The sequence below is a fragment of the Schistosoma haematobium genome, chromosome 1 (genome assembly GCF_000699445.3).
Source record: "Schistosoma haematobium chromosome 1, whole genome shotgun sequence".
Lineage (NCBI taxonomy): Eukaryota > Metazoa > Platyhelminthes > Trematoda > Strigeidida > Schistosomatidae > Schistosoma > Schistosoma haematobium.
In genome coordinates, this window is record NC_067196.1 from 44,796,343 (window position 1) to 44,818,024 (window position 21,682).

At 31.4% G+C, this 21,682-nt stretch overlaps 1 protein-coding gene across 1 annotated transcript; it reads right to left on the reverse strand.

Moving 5' to 3' along the window:
• Positions 1-18,293: 18,293 nt before the first annotated feature.
• On the reverse strand, positions 18,294-21,413 carry MS3_00009926 (uncharacterized protein). Its single transcript, XM_012940204.3, has 3 exons — positions 21,148-21,413; positions 18,999-21,115; positions 18,294-18,957 (listed from the first exon to the last, which is right to left on the reverse strand). Exons 2-3 carry the CDS (start codon positions 19,059-19,061, stop codon positions 18,640-18,642), a joined length of 381 nt encoding a protein of 126 aa, XP_012795658.2. The 5' UTR covers positions 19,062-21,115; positions 21,148-21,413; the 3' UTR covers positions 18,294-18,639.
• Between the last annotated feature and the right edge of the window lie 269 nt (positions 21,414-21,682).

Here is a 21,682-nt window from a genome sequence, read left to right on the forward strand (position 1 = left end):
TGATAACTGATTTTCTTTTAAAATTTTGTTTTACTTTTTTTTTGAGAAAAGAATTTAACTAATAGTCTGACAAATTTTTCTATTCACATTCTCTAAAATTTCAAATTGTCAAAGTAAATATTTTAAGTAACTTAGTGATTATCATTTCAACAATAAAAATAAACAAAACAAAAGAACAGTGAATCACAAATGGATTAAATAACATACCTTATCTTATAAAAGTTCTATTAATTTGTTTTGTTTTCTTTTCTTTTGTTAAAATAAACAACAGTTCACTTGGAAATATCCACTTCTTTTTTTTTAAAAAAATTGGTGCTATTTACTTATGTTTAATAAATTGTATAATATTAGTAATATTAAATAACTTTAAGATGAAATGTGAACAATAAGGTGTTAATTATTCAGCTACTAATCGGATAGAATGAAAGTACATTTCATTTCAATATATTAATTAAATTCTAGGTATTCAACAGAGAAATCTATTCATATTTTATATTGGATAAATATACTCAAATATATATACTCATAAGGATATAAACATTTGAACATGTATACGGATCAGATTAGTATATATCTAACTTCTGTCTGTATTCTAATTTCATTAATTTTATCCAATCAGATACAACAAGATGATTACACCTGTCAATATCAACTTAATTCTTAAATGCTCAAAGTAAGGTAAACATAATTTAACGTAGATAATAATCATAAGTAAATACAAGAAAAACGACAACTGAAATCAAAGTCATATTCGAATGTGTTAAAGTTACACTAAATTACTTTCAACTATGAATCAAACTATAATTATAAACTCGGAAACTTATTTAATCATCACTTAGTTCATAACCAGTTAATGATACTTTTAGACGTTACCTACTACTTTAGTCTATACTATGCAATAGAGCTATTAATATCAGAATGGAAGTTTGTGGAGAATGTAATAATTTAATAATTGAATTCATAAATCGATTAAAGATAGACTACTGTTGATAACCTGGCTGAAATTAGACATTAACACCTTTGGATGCTGGCTCAGTGGTCTAGAGGTTAAACGTTCGCACGAAAGACCGGCCTTTTGTTCGAATGTCTTTGGTGCGGGATCGTGGGTGTGCACTGATGAGGAGTCCCATAGTAAGACGAAACGGCCGTCCAGTGCTTCCAGGTTTTCGACGGTGGTCTGCTTTAAATCAATTTGTGAATTCAACAATTAAAGAACTATTATTCTTTAAGTAAATAATGACATTTTTAGCTATTAGTCAATTATTAAACAAACACTCATTCTTCTGTTAATAGTATGATCATCTTAACATAAACAATTAGGTTTTAATATTGTTCTGTGTTTATACGTAACTGATAGAAAAATTTTAATTTACTTGGCATATTCCCTAAAATATAATATAAAAATTTAAAGATAACCTTTAGAGTACTTGTAATTGTTTGAGGACTTGAAATCACATTCAGTTATCAACTTTAGCAGTAAACCTACTGATGGATAACGGCGTATAAACGTTTCTAAATGCAGTTCCAAATGACGTAAACTGAAGTAAACTAATATTTTCAGCTTGTTAACTTCAATGGCAAATAAATTATGATGCAATTTCCGAGGAATTTAAGCTAAATGACACATTGAACTTAGGAAAAATGAAAGTAATACTCACCAAAATAAGTATGTCAATAATACCTCCACCACACTGACAAACTTCCTGTTTTGAATTCCTATATTTTTGTTAGACAATAATGGAATTTTCTATTATCAAAAAAGATCAAAAATATAAACACTTATTTGATTGGTTAATGGAGATTAGTCCATTATGATTGTAGTTTGTTTTACGAAAAGTGAGGAGAATCATTGGAATTTGTAATGTGAACATGTTTTCATTACTGATAGGGTGGTCAACTAATAACTTTCTCTATCTGTGAAGCCATAGGTTTTTGACCATTTTCCGCTTACCCTCATAGTTGCATACCGCTTAAAAGTCATAAACCAGAACAAAACTAATATCCAAATAATCTTAGTTTTTAAGGCAAGAATACATATTCAAGTCTTTAAAGAAAACTGTTAATAATGTTTAATTTATTTTTGTAAATTTGACTAATAATAAGAACTTTATTAACAGTTAAATAAATTGTCAAAAAATATTGCATTATTCTGTTTTTTATTCGACATTATTATTGAAATACTTTCCATAATAGACGATTGCTTCTCTACCAATTTAAGGCGAAGATTGGCAAAACAAGGACAGAATTCCTACAATTGAAAAACATATAGAACTCAAAACATCTGTCAACCAACATCAAAGTCACAATCTTCAATACGAATATCAAGACAGTTCTTCTGTATGGAGCTGAAACTTGGAGAGCTACTTCAAACATCATCAAAATAGTACAGGTATTTATAAACAATTATCTATGCAACATACTGTATGTCCGTTGACTGGACGTCATGAACAACAGCTTACTGTGGGAAAAAACAAATCAGCTTCCATCTGAAGAGGAAATTAGGGAAAGACAATGGAAGTGGATAGAACATACATTACGGAAATCACCATACTGCATCACTAGACAAGCGCTAACTTCGAATACTGAAATAAAACTGAAAAAGAGAAAGGCCAAAGAACAGTGCGATATGAAAAGGATGAACAGCAATAGGGAAGAATTGGAAAGGATTGTCCAGGACAGAGTTCGATGGAGAATTCTGATATATATTTATATATATATTCGACAACCCGACCAAAAATCAAAATGGTAAGTTATTATATCTACCTTACAGACTTGTCAAATTTTCTCCTTTTATTCTCTCCCTAAAAGTATTCGACATTTATAAGTAACGAAAACTAACTCATGAATACTTTCTACGGATCCCTCAATACATAAATATACCTTATGACAGTTAATAGGTAGAATTTAGATACATTCAATGTTGTCAGTGTAAAATAGTAGTTCGTATATTTTTTTAAATAATGTTTAACTATTACAATAAAATGGCTTATCTAATTAACTGTATCATTCAAAGCAATGTATACCAGATATTAATCTTATTTTAAATGATAACTAGCTGACTTTGTTATACAATGGAATAGTGAAATATTTGAATAAGCATTTTTGTTAAAGATGATATTAAGATTAAAGACCATTGAAAAAGTCAGTCGAACGGATAAAGTTTTAAAAAGAAATGATTAAATAATCTTTTCACGCTTCAATAGAATCATATTTAGACACAGACAATTGAATAGTCACAAGAATGAATACTGTCATTATTAATATTATATACATTCATATATTCATTTTATAACTAGTATTTTATTCTAACCAAAGTAGTTTTTTTCATTTCTTCACCTGTTTATAGGTAACGAAATAGTAAAAGAAACACTAATATTAATCCACTTATTATTGAAGGGAAAATCCATACGACACTATTTTCTCTTCCTTAAACTAACGATCTTTGAGAAAAAAAATAAGTCAGACTAATATCCTCATTATTTTCCTTGGGAATTAGCATATGTCTATTGAAATAATTCATTATAAATCATGATTTGCATTGAAGCATAACTATTTGGTATAATGAGATGATAATTGAAAAATAAAATAGAATATTTTAACAGTTTATTTAAATCTGTACTTTTGTAGAATTGTGTAAATGTATTTGTTTCTAGAAACAACTATTAATAATGTTAAATTATATAAGAATACTTTAATTATGATACATGTTCATGAAGTCAAGTTATAAATTATGAAACTGTTTATCAGATGTAGTGTGTTTTAATTTATACTTCTTTTCTTTATTTATGAATAGTATAGTTTGAAGATTCACGTCAGTTGGAGCACTACTGTAAACTTGGTGTTGATGAATAACTGTTCTGACCTAAAATGACAATTCTCAATCTCATAGGCCTATCAGGGATTAGATTCGAAACCTACAGATTCGCAAACAAGTTAAAGTCCAATTTTCACACTATCAACTATACTAAGTTCCTAATGCAACAACGAATCTTATGGGTGATGAATATCTCATTCTTCAATTGACGTTACAAAGTGACTTGCCATCAAACAGAAAATGTTTTTTTTTTACTTAATAGACATATTTTATCAAAAGGAATGAAAAACGGTTCCCTCATTAATTTTACACATGTTACTTCATACAACTTGAACTTGTAACATTTAAAAAAACAACAGTAGGTTAATAATAGTAACAATCTTCCATAAATTAGAGCAAACTTGATAGCTTAGTTCTTTACTGAGGCTAAAAGTCCTGATATGGATATGTTCAGAAGACATGTTGAATATTACCCTGGTAGTCATCCATAAATACCATTTACATTTTAGTAGTTAATTAACTTGGTCCTCTATGTTTGATGATAATTATATTTAGGATACTCATTCTATTCTTCACATTCTACTTAACAATACATAATGCTATATTGCAGTTTTCTTAAGAGGAATAAAATATTGACTAAAGTAAGACAAGTTTTGATAAGTTTGTTTTTACTGTAGATAACAAAAGTAGTTTATAATTGAAGCTTTGTTGAATCCATCTATCATTTCTATGAATAATCTTTTCAAATATCTTCCTAACTACCATTTTGGCATTACAATCTTAAAACGTTGAGTACGTCGCAGACGTTATGTCTGGCTCTACTGATTTCAGCAAATATATGTATCATCCATGATCATTATCGTTAAAATTTAAAGAACTAGGTAGTTGAATAATTTACACCAGTATAATACATCATTTAGACTATTTAATGTAACTCTATTTCCCGCAAAAAAGTAACTTTAAAAAAATATCAACTATAAAAACCTTCCAATTATAAATTCTTTTATTACATTTTTAATAAATTACTTCATTTATCTAAGTTAAAAAAAACATAATTCTGTGTAAAAAGACAGAAACTATCTCAATGGGATTTTGTTCTATGACCTGGATGGTTTGGTCATTCTTCTCAACAGACATCATCAGCACAAACTACAGAAAACAAAACTTCATCAAAATCATCAACCTGAACTACAAATCTTCTCCACCATCTCTAAAAGTATCTTATTATAAAACTATCTTAAATGATGAAAAAAAAGCTCTTTTACGAATTAAATGTATTTAATCTTTAAAAAACAAATCTATTTTATTTTAAAAATGATTATTTTGTTTAATCGATTACACATAAACATTTGTTTTTCAACTAAAAAAAGGAGAATGAAATTTTAAAGAGATTCCATCAATGTTATCTCACTTCATTTAATCGATTTATACAACTTAGGCAAATGATATTGTTTAAATAAAAAAAGATGGTTTCTTCTATGAATTATATTGTTCTTTTAATTATTACTATGTTTAATGACTGAATAAGATTGGTTTTGCAATTGATTGATCACTGGGTGGTGATCAATGTCATGTGTGTCAAGTCCTTATTTGGTGCAGATCGAATGCTATCGATCATGTTGCAATGTGGCCGCCAGTCTAGGTGACTCGACACTGCGTGCACTATATATTGAGATTAGATGGTGGTTGGAGGTAGTCGACAGGAAACCCTGGACACAGGTTTCGCGCTAATTGGCACTCTTCAGCAAGGTGCACCACATTGCAACATGGTCGATAGCATTCGATCTGTACTAAATAAGGACTTGACACACATGACATTGATCACCACCCAGTGATCAATCAATTGTGATTACATCTCAGTTTTATAGGAGGTCGGTCGCGGCCCGGACAACTCAGTGGTAATGTCCTTGACTTTGAAGCTGAGCGACACGGGATCGAATCCTCCAGGGTGCACCAATTCCCTCAAGATTACAGGTACACCTTGCTGACGAGTGCCAAGTAGCATGAAACCCGGGTTCAGGGTTTCCTGTCGACTACCTCCAACCACCACCTAAGATTGTTTTTGTTATTGTACTAAAATAGTCGATGGATAAGTCTAATTATTCTTATTTGTATAAGCCTAACAAAATAAATAGATCATTTTCAATCCTTTTACTAATTTTGCACTTATCCTTGAATAAATTATCATTAGCTTTATAGATGTAAATCTTCTTCATAGAGTCCTTATTTGTGTACTGAATAACTTATTCATAGGTTATATGAAACGTATAAACCGGTCAGAAATGTATCGATTTGTCTGAAGAGATATATTTACATACTACATAATAATACTACGTTCATCTCAATAAATTATTTTTCCGAAATATTTTATGTTAGATATCTGATATTGCGTTGTTATCAGTAAGTATTATGTACAAAACTAATCATAAGAATAAACAATCTAGGAGTCAGATGTGTTACAAACCCAACAAGAGTGCTTTGTGAAGGAGTATACACACTAACTTCGTTCCAATGCTCGCTTAAAAGATAATTATTACTCATTTACTTCAAGCGTTTTTTGTTTTAACTTGCTCTACTTTCCCTCTCTATTAGTTTTTTTTATCCCATTTTGACTCTTATTTTTAATTAATACAACAGGTCATCTGTAGTGGGAATTTCGTCTTGTTTACGTGAACTCAAGTTACTGATTAATTGAAGTTTGAATACTACCATTAAGTACAGATTCTTCATCAGTCTTTCTGAAGTTTCGTATGCCATTCAAACTGGACTCCTTCAACGTCCATACTCTGATGTAGATCAGAGAAGAGATAGGTTTCGTTATGTTTTTTTCTTTGTAAAATCTTAGAATCAACGTCTTCCGTATCTCCGAGACCCGTATTCAGGATTCTAGCAAACCACTGAAAATCGATTCTTATTCTGTCAATTCAAGAAGTTTGCTTCATGTGAACACATCCATACGCTGTGTGGCTACCTGATCTGGTTTGACTATCATTGGTGTCACAATCGCCAGAGCAAAGACAACATTAATTTATTAGACCTCCATCAACAGTCACTTATGTGCTAATTGACTGGCATGTGCCATCGAAGTGAGAAATCAGTGTGAGGAACGATATCTTTAACTTGTTCCTGGACACTCTTCCAACAGATTGCAGCCGGATGCAGTCGAAGATTTGTTCTACTAACAGTTGAATAATCTCAAGAAAACGTGTTCGACAGATATTTTGGGGCCATTTGAAGATCTAAATGCGTAGGTCAAGTGTCTAAGCAAGGAGGAGAGTTGGTTAGGTGGTCGATGGGTACTTATTGATTATAGGTCAAATGACTGTGACCACCCTATACCACTTTGTGCAATCGAAATTTTGTTTCTGTTCAGCACGAACTTTCTATACAGCTGTCGCCGGTATGCAACCTAGAGTCTTCCATCTACAACGCAAACCTATGCCTTATTATAATAAGCTACGACGATTGATTTTATTTACAAAACTACAGCTCCTTTTGGTGTACTTTTATAAACTCTAATTATGGTCTAGTTTGGGCTAGTCTTATCGTATGCTTCGGCGCCCAAAAGACTTACCATCTTAAATGGATGACAGCAGCTTTAATTCCAACTAAATATCAGACAGAGCTAGGATCAATAGTGACTATCAACTCACTGAAAAACGTAGATGACCACGGGATATATTTGCATTACTCTGTGAAAACGACGAGTAAGGTTGCTTGCAGCTACGTGAAAATGCACATCAAGCGAAATTCATAGAGAAGTATTCAAAAACCAACCTACGGATTAAATACCAAACAGTCGATAAGAAAACCTGCTTCATATATTTGCTCTTCAAAAAAGAGGAAATCACCGGAATAATTAACCACAGGATAGGTGCCGCGTTGAAGGTTACCTATCTCCCAGCAGGACTGACGACTATAGGTGAAGCAAACTGCTCGCTCGAACAAACAAAAATTGACAGGCTCAACAGATCTAATGATTGCGATAGCACGGCATATACTTGACGCTAGTCATACCATTGACAATCTGCAAGCCTTCAAAATTATAAGCAGATAAAACAACGCAGTGTCTCTTCAGTTTGCCGAAGCAATAGCAATACAAAACTCAAACTTCATTTATGTGTCCAGAAAGAGACAATAACAAACTTAACACCACCTTGGTAAATTATTTTTGCCATTATCTTAATAGTGTTTATTTTTTATATGGTCTGCTCTTAATTATTTCTTATTTTATGTACACCAAGACTAACCCTTCATTAACACGTTTTCATTCGCCTAATTCTCTTAGCTTATGTAAACACTTCATAACCTCTGAAGTTATCACACAATCTATCTTATCTATCTCCGGACCTCATTTAAGTAATACATCACCCACCCCTTATATTTTTTGAATTCCAACTCCTATCATCCAACCGAAAGAATAAGAAAAATAAAAAAACAAATTTCAATACCAGCTCACTAGAATGGAAGGCCATTACTCATCAGTAAAATTACTCTAAGATTATGCTTCGTTACAAATGTGAATAAATTATACGAATACTCGTCAATATTAGAACGAATAGTTTGACAGAAATTGGGCGCCAAGTATAGAGAAGTCATTATATGTGAAAATTATATTTGAAATAATCTCAGAGATTGAAATTTAAAATAATTCCAACGTTTCGTCCAGCTAACTTGTCTGAACTTCTTCAGGGTACTAATCAATATCCAAATCATCAAATATATAGCTTTTAACAATCAAAACTATACTGTGTTAAACCAACCAAATTTGGATGTTGATTTTTGTAAAATAGGATAACATGAGTCAGTTAACCACAAATCATGTGAAAAATTCAACTACATGGAAATAATTAAGTGAATAACAAATTTTATGTGTGTTAAAAGATATATATTTCTTTGATGATTCTGATATTGATTATTACCCTGAAGAAGTCCAGACAAGTTAGCTGGACGAAACGTAGGAATTAATGAAATTTCAATCGCTGAAATTATTTCAAATATAATTTTCACATATAAATGTGAATAAAGTTACGAAATTCAAATCACTTTATATTAACTCAGTAACTAAAGATTATTTTACTCACTAGGGAATTTGAAAATCTATGAGTTTGGTCAATTGTGGATTCTAAAGCTTTTATATTATTGAATAGTCTCATATTAGAATGGAACAACTATCAATCTCTTTTTTATTTCTCAGCATTTCCCAAACGGATGTCAATCCCTTTAAGTTAACATTTCTCTGCAATTTTCGTGGGGTTTTTTTTTTGTAGTTTTTTTTTTAGAATTTAACCATGAATATGTGACAATCAAATTTCATTTTAATCGAACTTCTTATAGTACCACCATGATTGAGTGAATAAAAATAGAAATGATGACGGTGATATATTAGCTAGAAATGGATGAATACAATAAAATACAAACAACAAATAATTGCGTGATAAATTGACTTCGACAGACAGATCAATGTGTGATGAAAACAATGGATCGAATAAAAATAAATTAAATCTAAACAAAAGAAAAATACAGAACACAATCAAGGCGAAAAGGTTTGTAGATGTGCTCAATAACTAAAAAACTAATAATAATAATAATAATGACAATAATTTTTTTAAGCTTTATGTTATATTAAAATATGTATTTCTTAAGTAAGAAAATATTTGTTAATTGATTGAATGGAATTTGGATTAGCAACTTCTGTAGTTTTATACAACTGTTAAATAAAAATCATTGAAAACTTCAGTGTTCAATCCACTCAAACTTGAGCTCTGTATATTGTTAGCTCAATATTCTACCGTATAGAATGTTACTTTAAACTGGCTCTGGTATAATACCTACTAATTCAATAGTTATTAATTAATATCTGGTTACAGACAATGATTTCTATTATTTTGTTTCTGATCGCTATTTTTATAAGCCATGTAATAGTACAATACAGTTTGATAAAAGAGATAGAACTAAATCATACTGACGACCTTGAAATAACTAAAATCGACCAATGAGAATGAAGATAGCAATCGTTGAATTTATGGGCGATCTTTAAGAATGAATTGCAGATAGTTTGCTACAGGATATCATGTTTTTGACAATACCACACACTTTGATTAATTTGTTTGGTGAGTTGATCGTAGATTACCAATAAAATATTGGACTAGTGAGAATAAGTATCTTATTTAGTTGTGGTGAGGAAATGAGAAGTCATTGAGTCCCGAGATAAGACGTTTTTTAGAAATATCAGTGTTAGAATTATTAGAGTTAGAAGTGTTTGGTTTAAAATAGTAAAGTTAGGACTTTATTGTTCCATAAACAGTTCTTACGATTTTATCGTTTTTCGTAATATAATGTTGCTTATAAATGCTACATTCTGGTTGGTTAATGTTTGCTTGGTTAAAGACATTGGTAACCAGTTAGCTGTTCATTATATGCCATTGTATAAGAATTTATTTTACAAGTCGAGACTTTTATATTTATTAAAACGTAATAAAATGACAAAGAAAGAGGTTAATTTCTTTATTGCACATATTCCTGATATTGGTACTTTTCATTTCAGTTTTAATTGTTTCCTGATGATGAATTCCTAACATGTATTATAAGAAAGCATTAGGTAATTTATTAAGAAATAAACCAATCTCATTTCTATCACTAAAATCCATGCTTTGGAATTTTCTTTGCTCTTGCAAATACTTGCCACCACGGTAGATTTTAACGATGGTTCATTTTCCGAGTTAAATAGTTTAAACACAATATTTCACTGTCTGTCTGTGCTATATAATCAGTAATAATTTCTAATTTCAAGTACTTTTTTGTAAGCACATTCAATGAAAATTCAGTCGTTTATAATTTGCATCACTTGGCAATATCCCATCAAACAAACGTTAAATTAATTATGATGTAATCATGGAAATACAATTTCATTTAAAACTGAAAACCACTATAAATTCCATGATATAAATTTCACCCTCCAAAATATGTCAACTTCAACTCTTAAGCACACTGATTTATATTAGGATTTTACTTACAATTAGTGATAGACCAATATATATCACTTATAAAGAAAGTGCACAAAATTACTAAAAATTCCCATGATACATAACGTACTAAGCTAAGTTAACACTGAATCAAGACACATTAAATTATCCTGAGTTCCACTAGGGAAAAATCATATACAGTGAAAATAAAGCAGATATTACGCTGATCAATCATCATACTGAATTGAAACGGAAATCATATTGAACAAAATTACGGAATAAATGCATGTGATCTTGCCTATTTATCCCGTCCTAACAGATTAATTACCTGTCAACCTGATAACACTTGAAAACAAATGAATACATTTAATTTTCTGTTTCTTTTTTTCCTGATATTTTACACAAGATAAAATCATTTTAACTAGATAGATAATTGTTTAACAATTATAACTTCTCTGTTACATTGTGGCTGTTTCACCCTTTGTTACATCATTAGAATAATTTCAATAGACTGATCGCATTGTTTCTTAAAAAAAGGAAAAGAAAAACTATGAAATAGCAAAAACAATATTATAGTTGATTACTTCTACATCGACGACTATTGTTTCTGTTTTACAGAATAAATTCACAAATTAATTCAACTTTACTCATTTAGTTAGAGATTGAATTCATAACACTTTAATCTCATGATTGAGTAAGTAATTGTTATAGAGAAGATAACCAAATTTTCATTTCAGTTGAAAAGTCATCTTAAATGTAAATTCATCACTTCACAATAAATACAACATAAAATATTTTGATTCACTTGGTATTGTTTTACTTGAATCTTCCGATTAATGTATAGGACTGCAATTGATTATATGTGCATACTGCGTGTATTGCCTCGATATTGCCTTAATTTACAAGCATTATAAGCAAATATGGATAGTAAAACAGTAACAAATGAATTAAACTTCACCCCATTGCACAAGCAAGTGGCTATCAGAACTCAGTAGCTAAGTGCATAACGCAATGGCGTTTGAAGTGAACGGTGTTGGGTTCGAGTCCCAGGGCGAACATCAACTCTGAAATGCAGGTACATCCAGCTGACGAGTCCCAAATAGGACGAAGTGGTGCGCGTCATGGATTCCACTGCTAGCCACTAACCATCTTTGCTTATAGAATATTTTAGTTTTGTGATAAGTGTAAAAATCCTTTTCAATTTAGAAAAAAAAGAACTTGAATAGTAGTAGTTCAATAATAAGTGGGTTTTTTTATTTACTAGCAATTAGATGATATCTATCGACTGTTATACTTTAGTTTTTCATCATGGCTCTACACTAATATATATATATATACGTTTTACAATAATCATATAATACTCATAGAGTAGATACGTTACGTAATAATTACATAATGACATTTAAATTAACATTGATTAATTGGAAGAAAGAGGGTTATTAATATTTAAAGTGATCAAGAAGTTGCTACGTTGCGTAATGTAAGAAACATCTACTCGATGAATAATATATTATTATTGTAAAACGTATATATATTAGTGTAGAGCCATAATGAAAAACTAATTGAAAAGAAATTTCTTCGCTCAATTCGTTCCTTCTTTATTTACCAAATGACAAAATGGGAATTTTCACTATGTTATACTTTAACTGAACGACTTATGTTTACAATATGACTTATATAGGTCAGATTAAGTTTCACTATTAAATCAACTAAATATATAATTGAATCATTGAATAAGTATTGATAAATTAAAACATATTCATTGTTTCTCTATAATATTTAAAAATAAACATGATTTCATTCATAATTCTATGACACAAAAACAACAACAACAACAGCAACAATCAAACATAATTTACTATTGTTTATTAAATTAAGAATAGACACATTAATTTAACTAATGTAACTGAATAAATATTGTTTTTTTCTTAAAGTAAACGTATTATGTCATTGAATTTAAAAAAAATCAATAAAATTCAACAACAACAATTTCTCTCTTCCATTCTTTTTACAAACTTTTATTTATATTTTTATCAAACAACAAATGTATATTTGAAGTGAATAATTTTCCCGCTGAATTCTCTTTCTTATTTTTTATTTAACCTTATAAAACATTGTTTTTAATGCTTATAGTTTTAAATTTTTTTCAAGTAAATAATTTAATAAATTGGGATTCATATGAATACTTTAATGGTTTCCAATTTGTTTGAACATTGTCATAAATGAATTAGTAATAACTATAATAGTAAGGTCCTAAGTTCGAATCTCGTGAGGCAGGATCATAGATGCGCATTGCTGAGGAGTCCCATATTAGGACGAAACGGTTGTCCAGTGCTTCAAGGTTTTCTATGATGGTATAGATTCAATTAAATTATGAATTCAATTAGTTAGTAATAACTGTGTTTAATTGACGTCATAAAATTTACGGAAAAATAAATCACCTTAGCGTTATCAAAAGTAGATCATTAAAATTAGTTAAGAAATATCAATTGTTTATTGACTAGTTGATGATATTAACTATAACTGTTATTTCTAACAACGTTATATAAGGTTAGAAATATATAAAATAGTCTGGAGAATTAGTAATTTAACTCTGAGATACAGGTATATATATCTAGCGAAAGTGTCCCGAATAGGACGAAACGTGCATCTTGGATTCCATTGCTAGCCACCATCGAACTCTGCTTATAATGAATTAATCTGTTATTGTCAAGTCCTTAAAAATGGTCGGTCGTAATGATGGTGAACTGGTTTTATTTATAATCTATACTGTTCATAGACTAGGAGACCTGTAATAAAACAACTCCCCAGACTTTTAGAAATATGATATACACATGGTGTATCGTTAGATAATATTTCTATCCATATATATACCATACTAGTTTTGGGAGCTATTGAAAAGTCAAATATTCCTAATATTATTCAATTTAACCTAAAACTATATTGATTTCGGAATTATTTCATCTATTTTCCTCTGAATGTGTGACTGCTTAACATAATCTTCTATAAACCTTAAAGTTCTTTCCATCATACAGTCTAAATAGTAAACAGTAAGCTATTCTAAAAAAGAACCTTGAAATTTCCACTATAATAGAAGTAAATGGATATTATCTGTATATCTGTATACTGTTATGTTAGATAATGCTGTTTGAAATTTTAAAAAAAGCCTTCTGAACAATCTGTCAGGTAGCAATTACGAAGAACTACTTAGCTTGCTCTATGAACACAACCCTGCAATTTCTAGATTGAAACCGTGCTGTTAACCAATAGTAATTTTATATGCAACAAAACATTTTTATTTGTTAAGGTTTCTATTCCCAAAATTATGCATATGACAAACAAACATCAATTTAGGCCTCTACTTATTGTCTCCGCCTATTTGTTTTCTTCATTTACACACAAAACCTGCATGAACTAATGTAAATCCTCCTATTATTATGACTCATCATGTAAAACTTGCCAAGAAGACTGGATAAGAGACGGTTAGTACGAAAATATTGTTTATTAACTTAACCAATTGAAGCTAGACCACCATGGAAAACCTGAAAGCATTGGACAGCCTTTTCGTCCTATTGTAAAACCCCTCAGCCGTGCGCATCCACGATCCCGTCCCCCACGAGATTCAAACCCTGGACAGATCAGTGTCGCACGCGAGCGCTTAACCACTAGACCACTGAGCCTTCAGTTGTCTCATGATCTCAACCATTCAAATTACTATAATACCCACAAAAACCCTTCTGATATAAATAAACCAAGTGACTTGATTAACCTCACTCAAATAGTGAATTCCTACATTTAGATAAAGTCCTTAAAATATGGTCAAAAGATGTAATTTTTTAGGCATAACTAGACAAAAGTGTATTCAACCACTCTAAAATACCTCCCTGTAAATAAATTCACAAGTTATATAGCTTCCCTTTTCCACACATCCCAAGTAATTTCGATTATCTTCTTACAAACCTTCTACAAATATTTGTAATCTCATGAGGGTAGTTTCAACCAACTAAATATCAGGTAATAACAAATGATGACGGAAAAGAAAAGCTAAAAATGATACCATATTTTAATCAAATTCTAAATCCATCTATCAGCATCAGACTATAAAGAATAAGCTTTTAATTTTCGTAAACATAACGTTTATGGTCTTCTATCCCTGATGGTCTTTCATCGTTTTTGAGTTCGTCACAGTTATCTTAATTTACCAAAATACCTAAAATAAGTAAGCTTAACCAAATGATAAAAATACTTTTAGATTATAGAGCATTACGAATGATTTATAGCTAGCCAATCAAAAGTATTCATATAGTTCAATTCAACTCATAACACATTACTGTGTAGGATATTAGTTGTTTTATTCACTGTATGAATAGACAGAGATGTGGCTTGACAATCACAGGTAATTATTCATCAGCCTCCTTTCTAATTTATTTACTGTTATCACATACTATAACTGTGCATTTTATTTATATGTAACCTAAAATATTATTGAGTGAGTCAAAGTAAAAATGTTAATACTGACAAAACCATCACAATTTGAGTTGGATCACGTGAATACATATACTGATCGTTAGAAAATATGTACAATGAAGAACGAAGCGTCCAAGTTCATAACCCTTATTTCGAACTCTGTGAAATAAATCAAATTCAAATCAAGTCTATATTTTAGTATGCCATCTATTATCTTAGTCTTTTCTTGTAAATTAAACAAAGGATGTGTAAAAGACAAGTTCTTTAAGTGTATCCCAAACGTTTTTGCTATAGAAAAATGTATCTAACTGGGATGATTAGGGTAAAAGATTGTCTAACTACAAAAGTTTGATGATCAAATTATAAACTCACATTAAATTCATAAACCCATTATTTATGCATCAACGTAAATTAGTGAGTAACATATTCTTTAAATACAATACTTTAGTACAACTGCTTAAATATATATATATATATATATATATATATATATATATATATAAACTAGTAGAATAAAATCCTTTGCATATGAACTAAAAGATGTACTTACAATTTTTTGATTGAGATCATGAACCGATCGATGTTAGACCACCTTTGGAAACCTGGAAGCACTGGACGGCCGTTTCGTCCTGTCGTGGGACTCCCCAGCGGTGCGCATCCACAATCCCGCTCGCCGGATTTGAACCCAGGGCCTTCGGTCTGGCGCGCGAACGCTTAACCTACTGGACCACTGAGCCGGCATCCAATGGTGATAGTGTTTAACATCAACCAATCCACGAAATTGCGCGACCAACTTCCATTGTACTGAGGTAGATACCTGTCTCTACCCGACAAGGATTAGCTCCATTGGTCACGGCTTCTCACTAGAACTCCGAGAATTCCCTCACGAAGCTAGTCACTAGTGAGCACATGTTGATTACAATTGATTGATCACTGAGTAGTGACCTATTTTATGTTTGTCTAATCTTTTAGTGCTGGTTAAATTGCAACATTATCAACCACCTAATGTGTCAACATAATGCATGTGAGATCTGATCGCTTAGACTAGTGGTCATACTGTAACTTGGTCAATATAAGTTGTTCAGCATTAAAAGACTAGACAGAAATGAAAATGGTCACTACTCAGTGATCGATCGATTGTAACAAAGGTTCTAAAGAATCTGGGAATGCGAACTAGACAAATATTTTAAGTCAGATTTATCAAGTCAAAATGGAATGAAAAGTTCATACTCTTCATTTTTATTAACAAGTCAATTGAAGGTTAACTGCTGAAACGTGATTAATCTTAAATGATTTTGCTTTTTGGATATTAACAGGAAAGCACTAGTAATGCTTACTAATCTTTTCGAATGCACTCAATATTTTCACTTCATTCTCTTTGTTCAATCAAACTTTGATTATCATTTTAACCTTAATTGATTAGATTTGGTATTTGCGTAACCAAATGCTTAGATTTTCACGTTTCTGTGTGTCCAATATACTTGTCCTTGCACACTGTTGAGTAAAGTATTTTATATAGTGGAACTAGCATCACTACATGCAATTTATTACCTAGTTCTACCTTCAGTTTTTGGTTAACCTTCTTAGTAAATTGATCCCAATTTAAAATAATTAAATACTTTTGAAGTAATCATCTGGTGGAAACCAACTTATCATCGTGACGTTACTCACTTTTCCGACTTACTTTAATAAACCTTACTTCTACGGCAGAATAGTTCTCACGTTTGTTTACACAAAGCAACAGTGTAAAACATTTGTTGCTCAAATAATTTACTTTGATCTTTTCATCTACATGTTTCAAAGTAAGGAGTAAAAAATATCAGCTAAATTAGATCAAACTACTTATACCTATCCTATCTGTTCAGGTATCTCGTTACCAAATACAATTACCACTTAACTGAATTTTTATAATTTATGGAAAACATCTTTACATGTAATCCTTATTTGTTGTTAGACCTAATAGTCCATCAAACTACTGTGATTGTGTGTGTGTATTTAAGTTTACTCACTGTTATTTCAAATTATTTCTTTATTCGCTATTGTCTGCAAATTTGTTACTGTCAAACGTCTTCACTCTGGTACATTGTACTCAAATAATTCCAATGGAATAGCATACTACACTTCATTATTTTTAATCGGTTGGACTATGCTACTAAAAGTTAAGTAATTCACGGAAATCGAGTAGTTCTACTGAGGATATTTTGCGCTAACAAACCAAATAACAAGATGTGGTTACAAGTTTCAGTATATCTAATAATAATCTTAAAGTAACAGGTCTTTCACTGAATAATGCTACTGAATATTTAAAAGAAAGAATATGCGTGCCCTAACAGATTACTCAGTGGTAACCAATCCTAAATTGTCTAGTCCCGAATGCTAATCAAATCCTAATAATCAAATTGCCACTTGGCTAAATGACTCTAATCAAGGTCAAGGCTCATCTAATGTTAGATGGCTGTTACCAAGAAGTTTGGAATTTCAGTTTTCTAATGGTTCTTACTCTCTATCAAAGCTAATTAACAACCTTGAGAGATTCTAACATCTGTCAACCAGTATCAGGGCCTAAGATGCAACTGTTTCTTTCGTATCAGTGCCGATATTTCGTCAGAATCCAAACTACTACGTATTATGAAACTTTTTAAAATAAATAAAGTCGTCTTTACTTCCATTTAACTTGCGCTGATACAGAACAGCCTTGAAGAAATAATTTTTCCCGGATAGTGATTAGTTTGGTTTATTTGTTGTAAAGCGGAAACAAAATCAAGACCCAAAGGTTTATTTTTAAGAACACAATGAAAACTCTGAAGTAAGGGTCAATAAAAGTCTTCAAATGGTTATGATATGCTCAGTAGTTTGGACATTCAAATTATAATGATTGGGTTACAAGTTTCAATCATGGTTTCTAAACCATAATGTGTGAATTAACATTATAGTTTATTTAGGCGTCTAGTACTCGAAAGTTCTTGCAGTTATCAAGACAAATTTGATTGTTAATGCCGTCACGCGCCCTTATTAAAATTTTTCCTTGGATATATTTAATAAAATCACGTTATATAACAAGTTGAATTGTAAAGTCGGTAATAACAATAACATTTCCCAGTTTGAACGGTAACTTCAAATATCAGACTTTTAATGGAGATTTCTCAAAGAACCTCCGTTACAGAAAAGGCAAAAAATTACATGCGATTAATACTTTTTAGCTTTACTAACGTATTATTTATTAATAAACATACGTGAAACTTATGCAATTACCATATGAATTTTAATGGATGGGGTACTAATACATCATTCTTACATATCTTAACTGGAAGCAATAAAACTAGAATCTTATTGATACTTTATTAATTACAAACAGTGATCGTCAGCCAAAAGTGCAAAACAGATTCTCAAAGACTAGTCGCTTGATTTCTTTTGAGCTTTTAAATGATTTTGTGAAACAGTCTTGAAAACATCAATCGGAATCCAATACGTCGATTTATCTTCTTCTTGAATGTATGGTGACCGAATCACAGGGCTCTTCGACTTAACATCACAGTCTTCACTTGATTTCAAAGTTCCATTCTCTTCCAACTTAAGACCGCCATTTATGCGTCTTCTTCTTGAAAGTTTGTAAATATCGTTCAACAAATCTATACTGATGTTTCTAGCCTCCTTACTGTCTACAAACCATTTTGGTGGTATTGATGGAAATTTGTCGAGTATTTTCACTGCCTAAAATGTATTTATTAGGGTGATGAATTCAATATCAATACCTCCTTAATTTTATCAACTTCGTACGTCTCCTTTAGAGCGCTAACAATAATATCACTATTCATCTTAATCAGTAAAACAAGTCATTGATTAGTTTACTACAATGTAGCTTGTATCCTTATGACAAAAAGCCCGATCGATTATGCAAAAATTTCTAGTCAAAAATGTGTTCGCACAAAAACTAAACTAGTAAGTATGTTATGTAAAATAATAGCAGTAATTTGAATTGTTTCCAATATTTTTTCCACTTTTCATAAAATGACGTTCCTGATGTTTTTCATAATAAATCCAATAATCTTGAGCAATAGACGACAATCAAATAGCCTGTTCTCTTTTCATAAACTTTTTCAAAATTATTTTACCTGAAAGATAAAGTGATATGATGTAAATAAATCATGTTTGAAATTTCATTTGAGTGTTTCAAACATGATAACTGATTTATATAACATGTAAGATACGTTAAAGTTCTCTTGATGATTTAAAACAAGGTATCCCACCATCCTACCATCAACTAATGATTCCGAATGCTCACCAGATATGCTACATATTTGGACCACTTACTGCATCGTTTAAACTAAACTTACAGGTATAAAAAGTTTATTTACTGAGTAAAAGTTTTCTACAATAAACAATAGATGCAATACTAAAATGCATAGGCATTTTTATCCGTGCAAACCGTCTGCTACTTAAATTTTGTTCTGGATTAAATTTGTATCCTGTCAGTTATGCCAAACACAGCAATGATGAAATAGTAACTGAAATACCAGTTCAAAAGTTAAGCTTTTCTAACCACTGCAAGTATTTTAGGTGACACATTAAAAAACTAACGCAAAACCCAACCCGAGTGTTGTTTATTCATCAACTTTATGGCTTTTAGTAATAATATTTGGTAATTAGCAAACTTAGGATCTAAGGAAAGACGAAGGGTGAATGCATCTGGGCCACTGCATAGAATTTTGAGCCTTGTCACCCAAATCCTCTAGCCAATGAACGATATCTATATGATGAGGTGTGAGCCTTTAAAACTAGTCTCAGTATCTTCCCTAAGTTTTCCAAGACATGCTTAAGGCCCAGCAATGTGAATTATTGTCTCTAAAACAAAGAAATTGAGAATAGAAACAGCTGCAAAATATACAGAATGTTCTATCTAGCTCGTAATGACGTGGATGTTGAGTTAATAATGATGTGAAGAACAAAGTTCAGTATCTTTTGGTTTCGGCAGATTTCAGAACAGTACTGACATCGGAGATTTTCTAAACTTATAAAAAGTTTACTCATTACTCGTTTTTGTGTAGGCGGCAAGCCCTTGCTTTGAGGAAAATTCATTTCTCTTGGAAAGGGTCCGAAGAGTCGACGAAACTATGAACATCACCAATTAGATGTTAAATCTTTTGACACTTTCCTACTGAAGATACCTCTTAATATTAATAGGCGACTTAATCAGATTTCCGTATTTGGAAAAACAGGTGAGTTCAAAAACCAGTGACGAACGGTATCTCGGTGGAATATATGCTTCCCACCGAAACCCAATGATACGTGAGCAAATATCCAGCCTCTTAAATATACAACAAACAACAACCTGTCAACCACTGATAATGATCCAACTAACTGGTTGGATTAATTATTGTGTAGTTGACAGTTTTTATATCACAAGTAGTCTGTATACCCAATACCCCAATTTTGGAGAAACGTGTTTTCGTTTCGGATAAATTTTGGGAAGGCCGCAGTTGAAAACTTTGGGGAAATTTCGAGGAGACGGCACAAAAACCCCGGAATTTCCCCAGGTTTGAGGAAAATCTTCAAAATGTTTGGGTGAATTTCGGGCTTTCCCTAATATTTCTCCAGCATCTCATAACGCTCCGAAGTTTTTCCCCAAAGTTTAGGAAAAACTACGAAACTTCTTACGACTTTGCGGAAGACCCCTAAGGAGATCGGGCAGTTTCCCAAGCAACCCAAAAAGGGGAAATAAAGGCGAAGAAAGGGGAAATAAAGCGGACGAAAGCGTAAATAAAGGGGAAATATCGCAGTAATTACCGCCACCAATATTGTACCTCCATCACTTTATCAATCGAACTTTTTGTGTCTTTGAATTACTAAAATATCAGACGCCATTAAATAACTTTCCAAATCGTCTGACCACTCTCTCCCTACTTCGCAAAATTTTTTTATCAATTTTCGGAAGGTACGACTAAGAATCCCAAACTTCTCTCTGAACTGAGGGCCTCCTAAAACACATTCTCAAATTTTCCAGAAAATCATATGAAGTTCGTTGATAACTACCCAGAATTCTCGTTGTCTACAGTCTTACTGATAAAGGCAAAAAGAACAAAACTGAACACCGCGTTGTCATGACAACACCGCAATCTTCCAATTTCAGTTTCAGTTTCAGTTTGGGAAGGACAGGAGGCTCGATGGCCTATGTTAGTCCTGGCAATGGTGGTCTCTCAGTTGATCCAACTTTCTTTTGAAAGAGTCGACGGATGGAGCCTCAACGACGTGCTGAGGTAGTGAATTCCACTCGTTGATGATTCGATGGGAAAGTCGATAGTCAGCTGACAAGTAATTTGTTCTCGGCTTATGAACTTTTTTGGAGTGTCCTCGTAAATTCTCTGTTTTGGAAGACAAGAAAAATGAGGGCATGTTAGGTGCAAATTTATCACTAAGCAATTTGTAGACTGTAATCAAG

What these genes read in the sequence shown, in the direction of transcription:
- MS3_00009926 (XM_012940204.3), bottom strand. Translation starts at nt 19,061, where the DNA reads ATGAATAGTGATATTATTGTTAGCGCTCTAAAGGAGACGTACGAAGTT. An exon ending in AAGTTGATAAAATTAAGGAG is followed by an intron (nt 18,958 to 18,998) that starts GTATTGATATTG and finishes AATACATTTTAG; the next exon opens with GCAGTGAAAATACTCGACAA.